The sequence below is a fragment of the Gouania willdenowi genome, unplaced genomic scaffold (genome assembly GCF_900634775.1).
Source record: "Gouania willdenowi unplaced genomic scaffold, fGouWil2.1 scaffold_322_arrow_ctg1, whole genome shotgun sequence".
In the NCBI taxonomy this organism is placed as follows: Eukaryota; Metazoa; Chordata; class Actinopteri; order Blenniiformes; family Gobiesocidae; genus Gouania; species Gouania willdenowi.
The window spans coordinates 71,348-89,172 of NW_021145083.1; the positions used below are offsets into that span (position 1 = coordinate 71,348).

At 35.5% G+C, this 17,825-nt stretch overlaps 1 protein-coding gene across 4 annotated transcripts; it reads left to right on the forward strand.

Annotated features, from left to right (window-relative positions):
• The first annotated feature begins 264 nt into the window (after window positions 1-264).
• Window positions 265-10,513, forward strand: LOC114459533 (nuclear RNA export factor 1-like). 4 transcript variants are annotated; one of them, XR_003673388.1, is made up of 12 exons: window positions 312-326; window positions 4,857-4,926; window positions 5,316-5,394; window positions 6,434-6,482; window positions 7,503-7,571; window positions 7,692-7,748; window positions 8,212-8,327; window positions 8,410-8,452; window positions 8,534-8,599; window positions 10,036-10,211; window positions 10,293-10,353; window positions 10,429-10,513. XR_003673388.1 is itself a non-coding variant. In XM_028441751.1 (8 exons), the coding sequence occupies exons 5-8, from the start codon at window positions 8,543-8,545 to the stop codon at window positions 10,465-10,467; spliced, it is 333 nt and encodes a 110-aa protein (XP_028297552.1). In that variant the 5' UTR covers window positions 312-326; window positions 4,857-4,926; window positions 8,212-8,327; window positions 8,410-8,452; window positions 8,534-8,542; the 3' UTR covers window positions 10,468-10,513. The 4 variants fall into 4 exon arrangements, 1 of the variants encoding a protein (XP_028297552.1); XR_003673386.1 differs by lacking the exon at window positions 5,316-5,394 and having other exon boundaries at window positions 306-326; XR_003673387.1 differs by lacking the exons at window positions 4,857-4,926; window positions 5,316-5,394 and having other exon boundaries at window positions 265-326.
• The last annotated feature ends 7,312 nt before the right edge of the window (window positions 10,514-17,825 follow it).

Consider the following 17,825-nt stretch of genomic DNA (forward strand, 5'->3'; position numbering starts at 1 on the left):
ATCTGGCAACCAGCTAGAGTCAGGAACAAAGCAGTGAAATGGAGGACGGACAGAGCTGGATGATGACTACCGTTAAACTAGAAGAAGAAGAGGAAAAGGAACAAATATTATGGAGGGAAGTGAAGCTGAGTATGAGTAAGACGGACAGTGATGATGATGATGATGATGATGATGATGATGATGATGAAGGCTGCAGGAGGAAAGCTGTGCTGGAGGAGCTTCGTCATCCCGACCATGTGTGGGACGGAATGTTTGCTCCAAAGATGGAGAAAAGCGGAGAAGAAGAAACGGAGGAGTTTTCAGATGTGTGCTCTGTGAAGGAAGAGGTTAGAACACTCCGTGTGTTTCCATTCATTCACTCACTCACTCACCACATTCATCCGCTGTTACACACACACTGGAGACTAGTTTAACTGGTGACCCACTTCATTCACACTCACATTTCTCTATCAATATGTGACGATGTAAAGGTGGAACAACCTGTGTGTACTCAGTGGAACACAGAGAACAAACTACAGAAAAACACACTTTATGTTAATGAGCTAAGGAGTGGGCAGGGACCGTCTACAAAGTCACACCCCCAAAGGAAGCGTCAACAATAACACCAATAACCCTGTGGACAGTCTTTATTAGGGCTCTCTATTTACTACAGCAAATATAGTTAAGAAGATACTTTATCTGATTTATGTTTTCATAAATATCCAGTATTAATGTCATCAATTAGTAATAACTTTAAAAAAATAACTGTAGTACCATGAAAACAACAACATCTCAGTACTACAGAAGAAATATTAACAAAGATACAGTTTATTATTTTTTATTTTATTATTTAAAGTTTGTAAATAACCAATACTGTAATTAATAGTCATTTCATCTATTATCCTGTAAACCAGGTTCTCAACTGGTCTCACCCTGTGACCCACATTTTGCCACAGTCATTAAATCACGACCCACTTTTTTTTTAGAACTCAACCAACCAATTTTAGTCTTTCAAAAATAACTGTCGACAACACACGTATAATATTTTTAAAAATATAAATCTATATATTTTTCTGTACAGCATGCATTTAACAGCATGCCTATCAAAAGAAAAGTTTATTTCAAAATAAAAGACAAGTCCATCATGAGGCATTAACTTAAGTATTTATTTATTTTGACCAGTTGTCCGTGACCCACTTTTGGGTGCTGACCCAGGGTTTGCCCCAGAAAACATGCTAAGTCTGGGGGTAGTGAAGCCCACCATGCTTAAAAAAAAAAAAATGTTAAAAGTTGAGAGGAATTTTGAAATAATGACTTAAGTGATATTATAAGCCATTTATTAACGATACTTAAACGTAGAGTCTTACAAAAAGGCACAATCTTGAAATACGGTTTTAACAAACACAAAAAGCAGCAGCATCTCCTGCAGAAACATGTGCAGCCAAACCATCTGATATGAACATGACAGAAGTTGTTTTGCTTTCTGTTCTAAATAAAATGTATCTATAAATACTTGGTATATCAGTGATGACAATGTTGATCATGACTTCATTTAATAGTAAGTGTTGACTTTCATTAAATGTTGTCTAAGAATACATATTATTCCTGAAACAACATTCAATTCATACATTGTAAATGAAAAAGTAGCAGTAATACAATAATAATGAATAGATGTGCAGCGCTCCAGCCAATGTGATTAAGACGTGCTTTTTCAAAATGTGGTTCACAGTTGGAGATGATACCACATGTTTTAACCCAGACATTATATTTAATTATCACAATCCTGTTTCTTACTACAGAATATATTTATAAAGCAAGGTGTGTGTGTGTCTCTCAAATATGTCTGTGGATAAGTAGAGCCCTATAAAATACATTTTTTAAATTCTGTTTTTTTAGAAATATTTATAGTTTCTTAAAGAAAATATTAGTTTTTAACTAAATGTATGTCAAAAATAAAAGATACAATTAAAAGGTACATGTAAGTTGTAGTGACATGGATTATTCTGAGTGCTCCTTTTTAATTATTTAAATGTTATATAAAGATGTATGAGAACAACATTAATGTCACTATAGTTCCTCTCAGGCATCAATGGTTTACTGCAGGGGTCTTCAACGTTTTCCAGGCCAAGGACCCCCAAACTGATGGAGAGATGGAGCGGGGACCCCTTACTTATATATATTGTATAAAATTGTGTTTTATATTAAACTGGTCCTATAGTGCCATGTATAAATGTACTATTGTGCATTCAATACTAAGATATTCAAATAACACACAGGTTTATATATTCTTGTTTTTAGTTTAAACATGTGCAAGGTACAGTGAGTAGGGTGGCCATGCCACTGCCATTCATACACATAACATAACATAACATAACATAACATAACATAACATAACATAACATAACATAACATAACATAACATAACATAACATAACATAACATAACATAACATAACATACCTGATACCTGCCAAGATCAACAATGTCTGTCAAATTGCATGTAACAATATTTTGCATAAAAGCTGTTCAAATGGACATTTTTGGCCGTGGGTTGTCTCCAAGTGACGCTGCAGTTTTGATGGCTTCATAGACTCGTTTGACAGCACAGTAGAACAAATGACACACATTGGAAATTCAATGCCATCTCTCTCCTTGAAGGTAAAGCCAAACTTCAGATAATTGTCTGTATATTTTCGGGTCTTCTCTCTTTTACGCTTACCCTTTACAGCTGCGGGGCCTACAGCAGGTACACTGTCACTTTCATTTTCACCTGCGGTTTCTGAGGTGGAGGGTAGGCCTATCTCTTTTGCTCTTGTGGGTTTTTTTGTAGTGTTACAAAACGATTCATTTTTTATTTTTTTTGATCCAAACATAAACACTAGCTGCTAGCATAATAGCTTAAGAGTGACCGCCCACTTTTTTAACCTCACTGTTGAGCTCCAGAAGACTGGGCTCTCGGCCAATCACGGGGAACCTGACAGACATAGCGTGTCAACTACGACCTCGTGATTGGCACAGCAGCGATAGGGGTGGGTCCTCCTTGTTGATGGGACAGGTGAATGAACCAGTGCCCAGCTTGAAAGAGCTCCTGTGTGTCGCTGAACGTGTGCATTGCTGACTGAAAGACATCTTCTGCCTCCATTTATCTGTTCACTACAGTGTGTTGGATTCATGTTAATGTGTATTTAAAGACATTTCAATTTATTGAAAAAATTGTGGGGGGGAATATAAGAAAATGTCTAATCAACCAAAACTTTCGCGACCCCCCTGCAGTACCTCCGCGGACCCCCTGTTGAAGACCTCTGGTTTACTGAATCTGATCAGATTTAATGATTAAGGCTCAGATTGACCTGAGACTTTCAACATGGCTGCTGCTTGGTTCAAAGGTGTGCAACCTGCAGCTGTACCATTAGTCATCACATTTGGTTCCAACAACTTCAAACTGGACGGTACCAACAACAAAAGGAGCGCTGACTGCTGAGTCTGCAGTAAACAAATCAAAGATTGATATTGTAATAGCCTGTAATAACCAACTAATCAGTACTGGTACTGTATGCTAATTAGGGATGTAACGATTCACTCAACTCCCGATACGATTCGATTCACGATACTGGGTTCACGATACGATTCTCTCACGATTTTTTCATTTACAAAATGGGACTGTAGACAATTTTTTTTTTTTGGGAAAACAACTGGAAAATACTGTATTATTTTCCTTTTATTTTTCGTTGTCAAAAGAATTCCTTGATAAACTATTCAAAACAATGCAATTTAACTAAAAATAAATCTTGAATTAAATAAATAAAGGAATAATACAAATGAAAATGAAGCCTATTAATTTAAATTCTGATTCTATAATAAACTATGCAAAACTGCATAATAGTTCTTTTTCTTTTAAAAGTGCAACTGAAAATGTATTTTGTGCCTTAACAATTGGACTTTAAAAAAAAACAAAAAAAAACGTGATTACACTGATTTACGTCATATTTGTTTGGACCAGCAGAGGGCGATGGTAACCCAGTGGTTGGTTGGCATGCAGATATCTTGCAGTGAAGAAGAGATGCTATGCTAGCAGACAGAGCTAATAGAAAACCGTGACTTTTACAGATATTCAAGTAATATTACAGATATTCTTTCGGTGCTAAAGGGGCAATGAATCATTTATTAACATATTTAAGAGTAGAAGGCAGCCAGAAAGAAAGTATAAGCAGACTCCGCCCGCCGCCAACACTTCTGGATAGCGCCCTCTGCTGGTTAAAAAAAGTACTGCGATTCAATTGTCAGAAAATCGATATCAACCGTGATACCTATGAATCGATTTTTAACTGCCTTACGATTAATCGTTACATCCCTAATGCTAATACATAAAGGATGATAATAATACAGTCAGTACTTTGAATTTCTTAGATATAACTGTGCAGTATTCTTCAGAGACCAGATAGCAGCAGATGACAGAAGGTTCATTACAACCAGAAGAGACAGAAGACTTTTATTTTGTAGAGACTTGACTTGGACTCGTGACCAAAGACTTCTTTCTTTCTTTCTTTCTTTCTTTCTTTCTTTCTTTCTTTCTTTCTTTCTTTCTTTCTTTCTTTCTTTCTTTCTTTCTTTCTTTAACATTTATTATTAGAATGATGTTTATGAATTTACTGGACACTTTGAGTTATTTTAAATAATAATACCATAGCCAAATGTTAATATCATGTAAAATAATACATACAATAGTACATCTTATTTTTTAGGACTTGCAGAAAGTAATATGTTAGCATTAATTGGTCAAAGTTGTCTGTTAATGGTTAAATAGTTAACTATGATCATCCCTGATTTAAAAGAATGTTTTTAAACTGTTTTAAAGATGTTTTTTTATCTCTTTTCTAGCAATGCATGTCTAAACGTTTTGATGGATCACAACAAGCTTTGGATCTGAACAGTATTCACACAGACACAGGTAACCACACCACATCTTTTGGCCTTAGATTATTCACAATGTTGACCACTTCCTTTGACATCTCAAAGGAAACACCTTGGATTGTGAATGTGTTGTTTTATATAGTGGAAGTATTTATCAATCACTGCTTTTTAAAACACAATCTAAATGGTTTGTGTTACTGGGTTAACAGGCTGGAAGCACCAGGTGATACTTTTATATACAGTTTACATTATTGTGGTTAGAATTATTATTCATTGATTACAGTTGGTTTCATAATGTATTATTAGTATTATTACTTAAAATGTGGTTTAAATATTTAAAATCTTCCGAATTGTGTTGTTTCATGATGACCTTGTGGATTCTTTCATAAGTGGACGTGAATGTTGAAACTTTTATCTGTTTAACAGACTTGGTGTCAAAGTGGTTTTAAACAGGAAAACAAACATGGAGGCCGTCATTAAGATCATTGAAGAAAACATTCCTCAGGTAACGGTCGTACGACAATCAGCAACAATCTGTGTATCTTCATATACTGTGGATACTTTAAAAGTTAGATCATCAAAGTGAAGTCCAGACCTAATGAAAGCAATGTTTTCAATGTCGTGCAGTCATGAACGATGGAGACAACAGGACTCTACGGGTGATGCTGTTGGGTTGAGGTCGAGAGGGGGCGGGGCTCATAATCAGTGGAAAGCCAAAGACGTAAAAAGCGTCCGCCTCCACTCACAGTCTGGTGTTGGCCTAAAACAAGCCTCTTGTTTTCATTGAAGTGGAGAGTTTGGCTAATATGTTAAACTGCAGATGTAAATGTGATTGGATGGAAGGTTGAAGCTCCGCCTTTGTCTGAAAAATGATCAGGAAAATCCCTTGAAAATCCTGTGATGGTTGTGATCAGTACACAAAGCTCAGTCTAAGGGAGAGCAGTGAAGACTGTAATCATTCTTAGGCTACATTTACTCTCATTAATCTAGTTTATGAAAAGATCATTGCTTCAAAAAAACATTTTTTATAAAAAAAACTCTGTTTTGTTCTTGAGTGACGGTGACTCGTTGGTTGTCCTGCATATTGACCAGAGTGGGAGGAGTTAAGACCAGACTGGTGGTAACCACCTCTCTCCCAGCAGCGTATCACTTCTCTCTCTAGAAAAAACCATTTGTTTGGCAGTTTTCAGCTCAAACTGGTCGACCGTGTTTGTGTATGTGTTGCTTTGCCACGTCTAATCTGTGTGTAGAGGGTGAGTTTACCTGCTGGTAAGTACACTCCAGGGTGGGCGTTCAGGTGAACGTGGGACATGGTCAGACATGTATGTTAGCGTATACTCAACAATAAGGAAGCTGAAATCCTTCCTGGTGCTGGTCATATTGAAACAGATGTTTCTAAATGCAGATGTGATCTCCCAGCTGTTCTACACAGTGTTGCAGTGAACAAAATGTATGTGTTAGTGGAGCAGCAGGTCTTACTGAGTTTTACAGCTTATTGTGTCAACTTTGAATTCTCACACTAATTCTTCTGCTTTTCTATTTAGTTTACATACCAGTGCTGTGTGCCAGAAGGTTCCTCAGCTTCTGAAGTTGGTAGGTCTACTCACTCATTCATTCATCAGCAGTTTATGGTCACTCACTCTTCATTTCTACCACCATAGTGTTGATACTAGAGGACCTTAGTGTTTAAAGGCTTTTAGTCAATTATCAGTTGTGTTAAAGCTGCTGTGAACAATAATTATCTATCAGATCAAAGACATGGTGTAGGCCTCCATAGATCTATAACTCAAACATCAATTGCACGACAAAATAATAACAAAAGTTGAAATTGCAGCTTGAAAGTTTGTCGAGTCGAGCCACTCAGAAATCCTGATATGAATGAAATTAACTTTAAAGCAACAGTTTCAACCTTTTACATTTAGAGTATATTAATCTGAGGTCTACAGTATGTCTTTATCTGATTAAAAAAATAAATAAATAAAAAGATCACATCTAGCAGCTATAAGTACAGTTTATTGTAGTTGTTTACAAGATGTAAAATCATCAAATAATTAAGTAGTTTTATTCCCCCAAATATTTATTTCTTTATTTTTAGGGATGATGTAATCAACATTGTTACAATAAAGGTTTACAGCTGATGTGATGCATAAAGAGCTTCTAGCTAATGCTAATTCACAGCTCATGTCCCTGGTTGGGCCTTTTTACACATTAATACAACATTTGTATAAAACTTTATCAATCACACACACACACACACACCATCACACGTACATTCACACAGACTCAGTGTTATTTACTTTTCAGACTAAACCCTAGAAGTGAACATTTTAAACTCAGATATGGTTTTAAGTTCTGTGGTAATGAGTTCTACAGCTTTGGACCTGAGTACGATGTACCAGTCACTATATATTTATTGACTTTGTTTTTATCCACATGGACCAACCAGATTAGTTCAGAGGTCACAGATTAGATTTGTTCTGGTACCTTGAGTTTAGTTTGTGTTTTGTTCCAGTGGTTTTTAAGGAGAATGTTATGTTTCATATAACACCAGATATTCACCAGATGAACTGATGTTTTCCAACTTGTACTAAACTGTGTATTGTCCCTCATCAGGATGGAAATGACCTCCCCCCACCCATTGGCTTTGATGTGGACACACCCACCACTCTCCCACCTTGTAAGGTTAGTCAGTGTGATGCTGAATTGTCTGTTGTGTTCAAAACGTCACTTGTCAAAGTACAAGAATATAGAAGCCACTATATTTTTAGATTCAAGCCTTTTGTTGACCATGTGATCACACAGAGAAGCTGCTTTGGCTCTGATGACGCTAAACGTCTACATTCAGCGCTTTTTGCAACAGTGAGTTTCTAACACTTTTCCCTATGTCGCTTCACAGCGTTTCTAACAATAAGTAGGAAATGACATCAGTGATTGGTGGTGATAAGAACAAAGATGTCGGTGCCACACATTACTTGATACACATGACGTTGTTGTCGCTGCTCAGATCATTGATCAATGGCCTCATTTCTAACCGTAGCACATACACAAAACACGGCCTGAAAGAAGGTGCGTGACATTATCCTCCATAAATAAATAAATGTGTGGGAAACGCTGATGTGAAGTTTATCTAATAAGTTTATTTGTTTAGTTAAATGTGTTAAATTTGGCTCTGGAAATAAAAGGTCATTTTGATATTTTGAAGTTAGTTTAAAATAATGATTAAGCACCAGAAGTGTTGAAAAAGTAGCGAGTAGTAACCGATACCCAACCCTAGTAATGATGGAGCCCACCTGATGTTTGTCTTGTTTTTTAACTGCCCTAGTGATGCGTTTCCATCTGCTGAAGCACACATGACTGAATGTGGTGACGTTCCTCAACGAGCTGCCATAAACCCAGCATGACATCATCTCTTTCACCGTGGACGTAAACGCCTACACAGTGAGTTCACGTCTGATCTGTCACACACTGAGTTACATTATTTATGTTGTTCACTCTCAGCCAAACTGCTTTGTTTTCACAGAATACGCTGCTGTCATTCACAGTGGGCGGAGTCTTCAAAGAAGGTCAGTATCTTAGTCGTCATGGTTTTAAGAAGATCCACTGCAACTCATCTATTCTCACTAACGCTTTCCTGGCTTTTTCAGTTGTTGTAGATGATAAATCTAAAGAATCTACAAGGTTTTCATCACAGTTCCAGCAGTGGATTCTGGGTAGGTTACACACGTAAAACCAAAGTGCTCATTATCAGCTGTAGCTTCAGATAATGCTTGCCTCCACTAGTATGACTGGAATGAACAAACAGTAAATACTGTTTCACCACATGTGTTTTCTGTGTATTCCTATATTTACCTAATGTATATTTATTTGTCCATAAAATAAAATGATAAACAATAATGCTTTTACACAACAACCATTGTTATTGTAGAGATTACTGGGGATGGGCACCTTTCACATTTAAACCCATACTCATTACTCGTAAATCAGTATCGATACTCAACGATACCACTTTTTATTACTTTTGTGTGGTAGTAAATATTAAATAATATAATCTCAAAATATTCCAGTTATTACCATATTTATTTCTCATATCAATAATAATAATAATTATAATAATAACAAACAACTTTAACAAATATATCAAACCAACATCTGTTTGTATTGTAGCAACAATATAATTATAATTGCTTAATTGATAATTAATTACAATTATAGCATAATTATAATTGTAATTTTAAAAAATCTGTTGCTGTCATAATTGTAATTAGATTGTAATTGAGTTCAGATAATTGACTATTTAATTGTAATTGCCATGAAAATTCTATAAAAATTGTCAATTATAATTTAAGGCTAAACTGGTAAACCATGTTACAGTTCTATATGTACAGCTCTATACATATGTAGTTAACAATATGTTTCATATCAAACTTTCACACATTTTATCATTTTAAAAATATTAAAACCTATATTTTCATTGATTAGGAAGCTTCTTTGTAATATATAGGAAATAAATGAGATGATAGATATTTAGTGTATTAGTGTTAACTTTTATTAGGTTATTTATTTCAGGATCAGTAATTGTGTTTAATTGTAATTGGACTTTAGTAATTGAGAATGTAATTGTAACTGACTTTCAGAGGACAAAAAAATCATTGTAATTGGATAAAATGTAACTGTCATCATGATTGAACATGAGTAATTGAAGATGTAATTGTAACTGAATAATGTAATTGACCCCAACCCTGCTCACAGTCAAACTAAAGATGAACTAAGGCTTAGGCTGTGTCTGAATAGTCCCTCCTATCTCCTTTCCTATCCACTTTTCCTTAACCCTGTGGAAGATGTCATAGAGTTAAGGAAAGGTGTTAGGAGAGCAGTTAGGAAAAGGTGACCACGTTTGTTTTGACGATCAGACACACTTCCACTAGCTGATGTAATAATCCTACGGCCACGCCTCCTTTCCTCAGAAAATGCTCTTTTATCACAACCACCACTTAAACACTTCCAGGTGTTAAAGGACAGTGGATAGGAAAGGAGATAGGAGGGACTATAGGGACACAGCCTTGGTGTGACCTATATTACTGTAATATTAACACCATAGAAAGTCTCTAACCTTTGAACCCTGTGGTCCTCGTTCATACTTGAACAGTTTGTGCATCATCAACGACCAGCTCTTCATCAGAATGGCTACAACGGAGCAGATCAGCAGAGCTTTTGTGCCCCGCCCCCTTCCTCCAGCCCAGTGCCCACCCTCACTGCCCCACAGCAGGAGATGCTCAGCACCTTCTCCCTGAAGTCAGACATGAACCTGGAATGGTCCCTGAAGTAGGTGTCCTCTCCTAATGACGTCTACCAGACTAGGATGAATGTCACAGCTCACTGGTAAACACTGTCTGTGTGTTGCAGGTGTCTGCAGGACAACAAGTGGGACTTGAACAAAGCAGCACATATCTTCACTCAGTTAAAGGTGACACGACTCTAAACAATCTACGTCATGGTTTAAATGTGCTGATGTCTAAAGTAGCAACTGTTTCTGTTTCAGACGGTGGGAAAGATCCCAGACGTGTCGTTCCTGAAGTAAAACGTCTTTGTATTTTTGTATTAAATAAAGTCAAAGTGAAGCGTTTGATCAGATATTTGACCTGAATTCTGTTGGTAGTGAGTGTTTTTGATAGATTTCCGAATTATTGTTGTTTTTTAATTCTTTTTCCGATTTTTAAAAAATTGAAATCCGTTTTCCGAATTAATTTCGGAAAAATTAATTCGGACGTGTGAGCACATGAAAGACAAGATGACAGTCTGCTCAGAAGACTTCCTTTAGTAGAGATTCAGAACCTGGAGTTTCTATCTGTAAATGTCACCGTACATTTTGACCAGCAGATGTCCCCAGTGAGCGTTGTGTGTCACAGTGAGTTTTTACCGTGTTCTGGTCGTGTAGCATCATTTAAAAGTGTCTTTATGTCTTGTCTTGTGCAGTAGTTGATGCTAGTTTATCTTTATTGAACTGAAAGCAGTGTTTACCGTGTAAAACATATATTTCCCTATTTTTGTAGCCATTAGTGTGCATTATAAATGTATCAAACACTACGCCACGCTTTTAGAAGGACATTGTTGTCTTTATTATAGTTATTAATGAGTTATTTTTGAACACAAGCACCTCTTTTTGTGTCAGTGTACACATTTAGTCATTAAATGCTGCTTTGCAGAACAGCTCAATGTTTGACAGGTAGTCATGGTAACTCAGGCTGAATCTAGACTACAGTAGTAATAACAGCACTAAACGACTAAAGTAGCTTTAATATCCTTAAAACACCCCGTAAAGATTGACCAGTAGATGTCCTCAGTGAACAAGGTTTGTGACCAAAATGACTTTCTTGTCATTTTCTACGTTTTAACGACTCATTCAGTGATATTCCTGCAACAAGTGAGTAAATACTGCTTGTTTTCATTTATGGTGAATATAGTTACTCATACCCCTAATTATTCACTGCATGTTTTGTAATATTTTAAATGTATTTACTTAATGTGTTATATACTTAAATCAAGTAGGTAAATAATGCTTGTTTTTAGTTATTTTAATATTGTTTATTTACTTGCAGTTTCAAAAATATTCCTAAATGAAGTTAGTAAATAGTGCTTGTGTTGAAATAATGCAATTTTTTTTTTTTTGCAAATTCTGTAAAATTCCTGAATGAAGTAAATAATACTTGTGTTGTAATATTGAAATTTTACTAGCAAATTCAGGGATATTTCTGATTAACATAAGTAAATAATATTTGTGTTGTATTATTGTAATTTTACTTGCAAATTTAAGGATATTCTTGATTGATGTAAGTAAATAATATTTGCGTTGTAATATTTTAAATTTAGTTGCAAAGTCAGTGATATTCCTCAATATAGTATGCAAATAATATTTGTGTATTTTTGTCCTATGTTTTTGTTGTTTTATGCTTGTTTTAATTCATGGTAAATTTAGTTACTCATACCCCAAATTATTCACTGCAAGTTTTGTAATATTTTACATGTACTTACTTGTTGTGTTATATACTTAAATCAAATAGTTAAATAATGCTTGTTTTTAGTTGTTTTAATAACGTAAATTTACTTGCAAAGTCAGTGATCTTTCTGAATAACGTAAGTAAATAAAACTTGTGTTGTAATATCGTAATTTTACTTGCACATTTAAGGATATTTCTGAATAACTTAAGTAAATATTATTTGCGTTGTAATATTTAAAATTTACTTGCAAAGTCAAGGATATTCCTGAATAAAGTAAGTAAATATTATTTGCATTGTATTATTGTAATTTTACTTGCAAATTTTAGAATATTCTTGATTGATGTAAGTAAATAATATTTGCGTTGTAATATTTTAAATTTATTTGTAAATTCAGTGATAGTCATTAATATAGTATGCAAATAATATTTGTGTATTTTTGTCGTTACTTTATTTAAATATTATATTTAGCATGTTTTTAATGACATTTTGCCACAATTTTGTGTCATTTAATGTTGTCATATTTTTAGTCATTTTAGTTTTTCTTTGTTGTCCTATATTTTGTTGTTTTGTTGTAATTTTATGTGTTTTGTTTTGATATTGTGTATTTGTGTTGTCTTTCATGCATTTTCAAAGGCATTTTTTGTGTTTTTTTTTTGTCCTATGTTTCATGTTGTTTTAATTTATGGTGAATTTAGTTACTCATACCCCTAATTATTCACTGCATGTTTTGTAATATTTTAAATTTACTTGCAAATTTAAGGATATTTCTGAATAAATTTAGTAAATAATATTTGCGTTGTATTATAGTAAATTTACATGCAAATTTAAGAATATTTTTGAATAACGCAAGTAAATAATATTTGCATTGTATTATTGTAACTTTATTTGAAAAATCAGTGATATTTCTGAATGACGTAAGTAAAAAATAATTGCGTTGTAATATTTTAAATTTACTTGCAAATTTAATGATATTTCTGCATAAAGTAAGTAAATAATATTTGTGTTGTAATATTTTAATTTTACTTACAAATTTAAGGATATTTCTGGATAAATTTACACTGTAAAAAAAGATTGTAAAATTGACCGTAAAATGCTGTAAAATCATGACAGCAAAAACATGTAAACAGGAAAACAGTGAAACAATGTTTAATTAACTGAAATATTTTCTAAAATACAGAACTAAACCCAACAGTTAATTTTAAAGTAAAAATATGTAAACATATTCAAATTTCTTTGTAAAATCTACATTCTGCTGTAATTTTAACTGAGGAAACCTGAAATACAAAAAACAATACAGTACAGTTAAAACTACAACATGACAGTGTTAAAATAATGGTTATTTTTTGTCGAGTTATTTCATTTTTATTGAAAGAAACCGTATAGCATTATAATTTGTATATTTCACATTGCGAACCACTTTAAAGAGAAAATAAATAGGTTACAGCTTTAAACTTGAAGATTTACAAATGGAGATTGTACAAACTTCTCACCAGGCCAAACCTAAAAAGTAATTGGGGGCCATGGGCCAAAAGCAAGTAAATGTTGTGTTTAGGTGCAAAATGATAGCTAAGTTCCCTTTCACTTTTCCTCATGCAACAAACAACAACAAAGAGCATGCATCATTAAAATTTCTTATATTCATTACGTGATATATTTGAAAAAGAGAACCTTATGTGGCATCATTAGGTCTCTATTTTAGGGGCGCTGAAGCTTCCCAATAATATTTTAATCCTAAATCATTGATAACGGTGTGTGTGTGTGTGTGTGTGTGTGTGTGTGTGTGTGTGTGTGTGTGTGTTTGTGTGTGTGTGTGTTCTTGGGGCTAATCCTCCCTTGTCTTTAAAGCTCGTGATGCCCCTGTTCAAGAGGCTTGTATGTTTATTATTTTAAAAACAATTTCATCCCTTGACAAAATATAATTGTTTCAAACATCACCACAGTGGTAAACTAAAATATTCCTGAATTATTGAATAAAAATATAAAAGCCTGTATTTAAATTAAGATGAATGTTGTCATTATTGTTGTTTTCTCGAGGTAAGTGTACTATGGATGGTTAGGAAATTATGGCTAAACACAGCCACTGTGGAAAACCATTAATTTCATTGCAACACTGAACCATCGCGAGAGGCTGCAGTACTCGCTTTTCAAAGTTTAACGTCTCGTGCCCAGCTGGCATTTCAGGCGGGAACTGTCTACCACGCTGCGCGTGACGTCACACGCCTCGTTCGTTCGTACTGCTACCGCTTGGAGCTGCGTTCACCTGCAAGGACAGAGCACCGTGACATGTACCGGTAAGCTTAACATTTACTTTGTTTAAACTTGTTCTGGTCTATCATTAACATCACCTGTGAGATAAATACTAGCTCTGTTTGTGACCACAGTTAAAACGCTGACTGGCGGGGCTATTTCGACTGGGCAGATTATAGGTAAACTGATTCTTTAGCACCTAAAGTTATCCCGTGTGTGTGTTGCTCAAACATACCACTGAAATCCTTATGTTCAGATTTTTCGTGTGGCTTTGCTTACTTTGTGGTTTTGCAGTTAACTTTCTTGTTACGTGTGCACTGCAGCCAAGCTAGCCAGAGACGTTTTTTTTTTTTTTTCAAAAATGTGTTTAGCGCTTGAGAAGCGGACATTTTCATGCCTAACGTGGTTATCAGAGAAAATAATTTAAAAACGTCTGGTTTGGCGCCTTGGTAGGATTAACTTTAGTTTTGAGTAAAACACTAGACTGTCTTTTTCCCATTTAAAGTGGCCATTTTGTCCAACATTAGTCCATGTGATTTTTCAACTTGGATAAATAAAAATGATTACTTGCGGGTTTTGCAGCAAAACACTCGAAACAACGAGGAATTATGTGCTGCATTGTAGAATTCACAGGAATGAACCCCATTGTTTTTTCAAATGCGTTGGTAGTGACTGCAAGCGCACATTTTGTACCTATGCAGCTTTTAAAGCTCATTTTTATCGGGTTCACAATGTGCTGCGCCCCTCTGTTACCAGTAGAGCAGTTGTTACAGATCTTAAATGCGCCATTTCTATGTGTGAGCGCAAATTTCACATGGTGAATGAACTTGTCACCCACTTAAAGGAGCATATAGTGGAGGGGCGACCTGTGATATGTCCAGTAACTGGTTGTAAAAATACATTCACTGTAAAATCATCATTTACTGCTCATATGTCCAGGAAACATAGAGCATGCTCCATTGATAGCATAAGTGACATATTCAGAGAAACTATTTCTCAGTCTTCTGTTGTTGGTGCAAGCAAAGATGCTCCCCAGAGTCCAAATGATACACCAACAAATGAAAGCACTGATCTGCCACAGAACTTCAGTGAGACTTTTCTTAAGAATGTGTGTTTATTTTACTTGAAACTGCAAGGCCAGCTCCTTCTTCCAGCTTCAACTGTACAGACAATTGTCGAAGAGATACAAAATGTCCATGAAATGGGACAGGATTACACACTAAAAACACTACATTCACTTCTAAAAAATGACATGTGCCTAGCTGATGATGCCGTTGCTAAAATCTGTGATTGTGTGAAGGATTCAGATCTTTTCTCTGTTAGTCATCAGGGACCAATGAGAACTACATATTCAAGAGTACAGACATTCAAGAAGATGTTTAAATACATAGAGCCTAAAAATTTACTGTTGGGAACTGATGAAAATATGACACCACGGTTTGCCTACTATGTGCCAGTTAAAGATACACTAAAAACCCTACTGGAATCAGAACTGTGGAAGAATTCTGTGTCACAACAGTCTTGTGAAAATGATTCAGATGTTTTTGGAGACATAACCGATGGACACGTTTTTAAGTCCAACCCTTTTTTCAGGGAAAATCCTGGATCCCTTAAGCTTATCCTGTACCAGGATGCTTTTGAGGTGGTCAACCCCCTTGGCTCCTCTAAGAAAAAACACAAAGTTGTTGCTGTCTATCTCTCTGCTGCAAACTTGCCTGTCCATGTGCGTTCCAGTACTGAGCACATGTCCCTGGTCTTGTTGTGTGTAGAGAGTGACCTAAAACATTTTGGATGTTCAAAGGTTTTTTCAGAGATGTTGGTGGATTTAAAAGATTTGGAGGAAAACGGAATTACGGTTGGGGGTGGAACTGTCAAAGGGGCTCTGTACTGCATTGCCGGTGATAATTTGGGTTCACATGCTATTGGGGGGTTCACTGAAAACTTCAGTCGTTCTGCGTACTTTTGTAGGTATTGTGAAATCACAAGACACGAGTTTGAGAGTGATGACCCCAATGTCTGTGGTCCACAGCGCACCCCTGAAAGCTACGATTCAGCTGTTGGTGACCTAGGAGAAGACAACCAAGTTGTCAGAGGCATCAAGGTAAATTCTGTTTTCAATACTCTTAAATCTTTTCATGTTTGCCAGCCTGGACTTCCACCTTGTTTAGGCCATGATATATTTGAGGGGATCTTATCCTATGATGTGGCCCTGTACTTAAAGTATTTTTTTAAGAAAAAGAAATGGTTTACATATTCACTTTTGAACCGACGGATTAGGCAGTTCAAGTACAAAGGAAATGATGCTCTCACAAAGCCATGTGTTGTCAATTCTGATGCATGCAAGCTTTCAGGTCAGGCCATCCAGAATTGGAATTTCTTAAGGTTGCTGCCCGTATTAATTGGTGACAAAATTGAAAATGCGGAAGATGCTGTGTGGCAGTTAACTCTCCAGCTTAAAGATATTGTTGAAATGATTTGTGCTCAAAAGATTTCATTGTCACAAGTAGCCTATCTTGACATTTTAATCCAAGAATATCTGGAATCAAGAAAATATTTATTTTCTGAAAGTCCACTAAAACCAAAACATCATTTCTTGCGACACTATCCTGGACTAATATTGAAATTTGGCCCTTTGATCAGAGTGTGGACGATGCGTTTTGAAAGTAAACATTCCTACTTTAAGAGATGTGCCAGGCACTTGAAAAACTTTAAAAACATCTGCCTAACTTTGTCTGAAAGACATCAGATGTTTCAGGCATACCTTTCAGCTGGGTCTGGACTCAGTCAAATTTTACAAGTCAAAGACAGTTGTACCTTCTATCCCAGTCTTTACAGTGATGCGATCAAACTTGCTGTGAGAGAATATGGCTTTTCAGAACACAATACTAGTGTTTCTACAGAAATACAGTACAAAGGTACATCATATAAAAAAGGGAATTTCCTTGTATCAAAAAACAACGAGTTCATGGAGTTTGGAGAACTTCTGATCGTTTTGATTCAAAATGATGCAGCTGTGTATTTTGTTGTGGATATACACAAAGCAGACTATCATTCTGAATATCATCTGTACTCAGTGACAAAACACAGTACAAAGTTGCAGTGTATTAACATACACGACTTAGTAGATTTTTATCCGTTACCATCGTACATTCTTAACGGACACCAAGTCATTCCACTAAAACATAGTGTGTTGTCAAAATGAGCATCGTCTTGACTTGTTTGGTGGGAAAACCACAACAAAAATGCACATGTATGCTGAGACAAAATAATTGTTGGAAAAAAAGTGATATCAGTTTGTCCCTTATTAGAGGCTCCTTTTTTGTATAGAGTATATGTGACTTGACTAAATGATTCATTACTTGTCTTCTTTTACTTGTGTTCTTGAGATATTACATAATTCTTTCTTGTCTGCAGAAATTATGGACTTGGAGCAAACATTTATACGCAGCGCTATCACTGAGGTCTTACCTGACCTTCCAGAGATGACAAAAGACATTCTGGAGGAGACCTTACAATCCCTTGGTGTGGAGACATATGATGATTTTAAGTTCATCGAGGAAACAGATTTGTTGTCGGCATTGAGGCCAATACAAGCCAGAAAAGTAGTTGCAGCTTGGAAACTGAGATGTAAGTCAAGTATTGCAGTACAGAAAGCAAGCACTTACTAATGTAACCTGCTTGAAACATAGAAAC

Coding starts and splice junctions, on each gene's coding strand:
- LOC114459533 (XM_028441751.1), top strand. CDS start 8,543: ATGATAAATCTAAAGAATCTACAAGGTTTTCATCACAGTTCCAGCAGT. Junction 8,600..10,035: donor GTTCCAGCAGTGGATTCTGG/GTAGGTTACACA, acceptor ATACTTGAACAG/TTTGTGCATCATCAACGACC. Junction 10,354..10,428: donor ATATCTTCACTCAGTTAAAG/GTGACACGACTC, acceptor TTTCTGTTTCAG/ACGGTGGGAAAGATCCCAGA.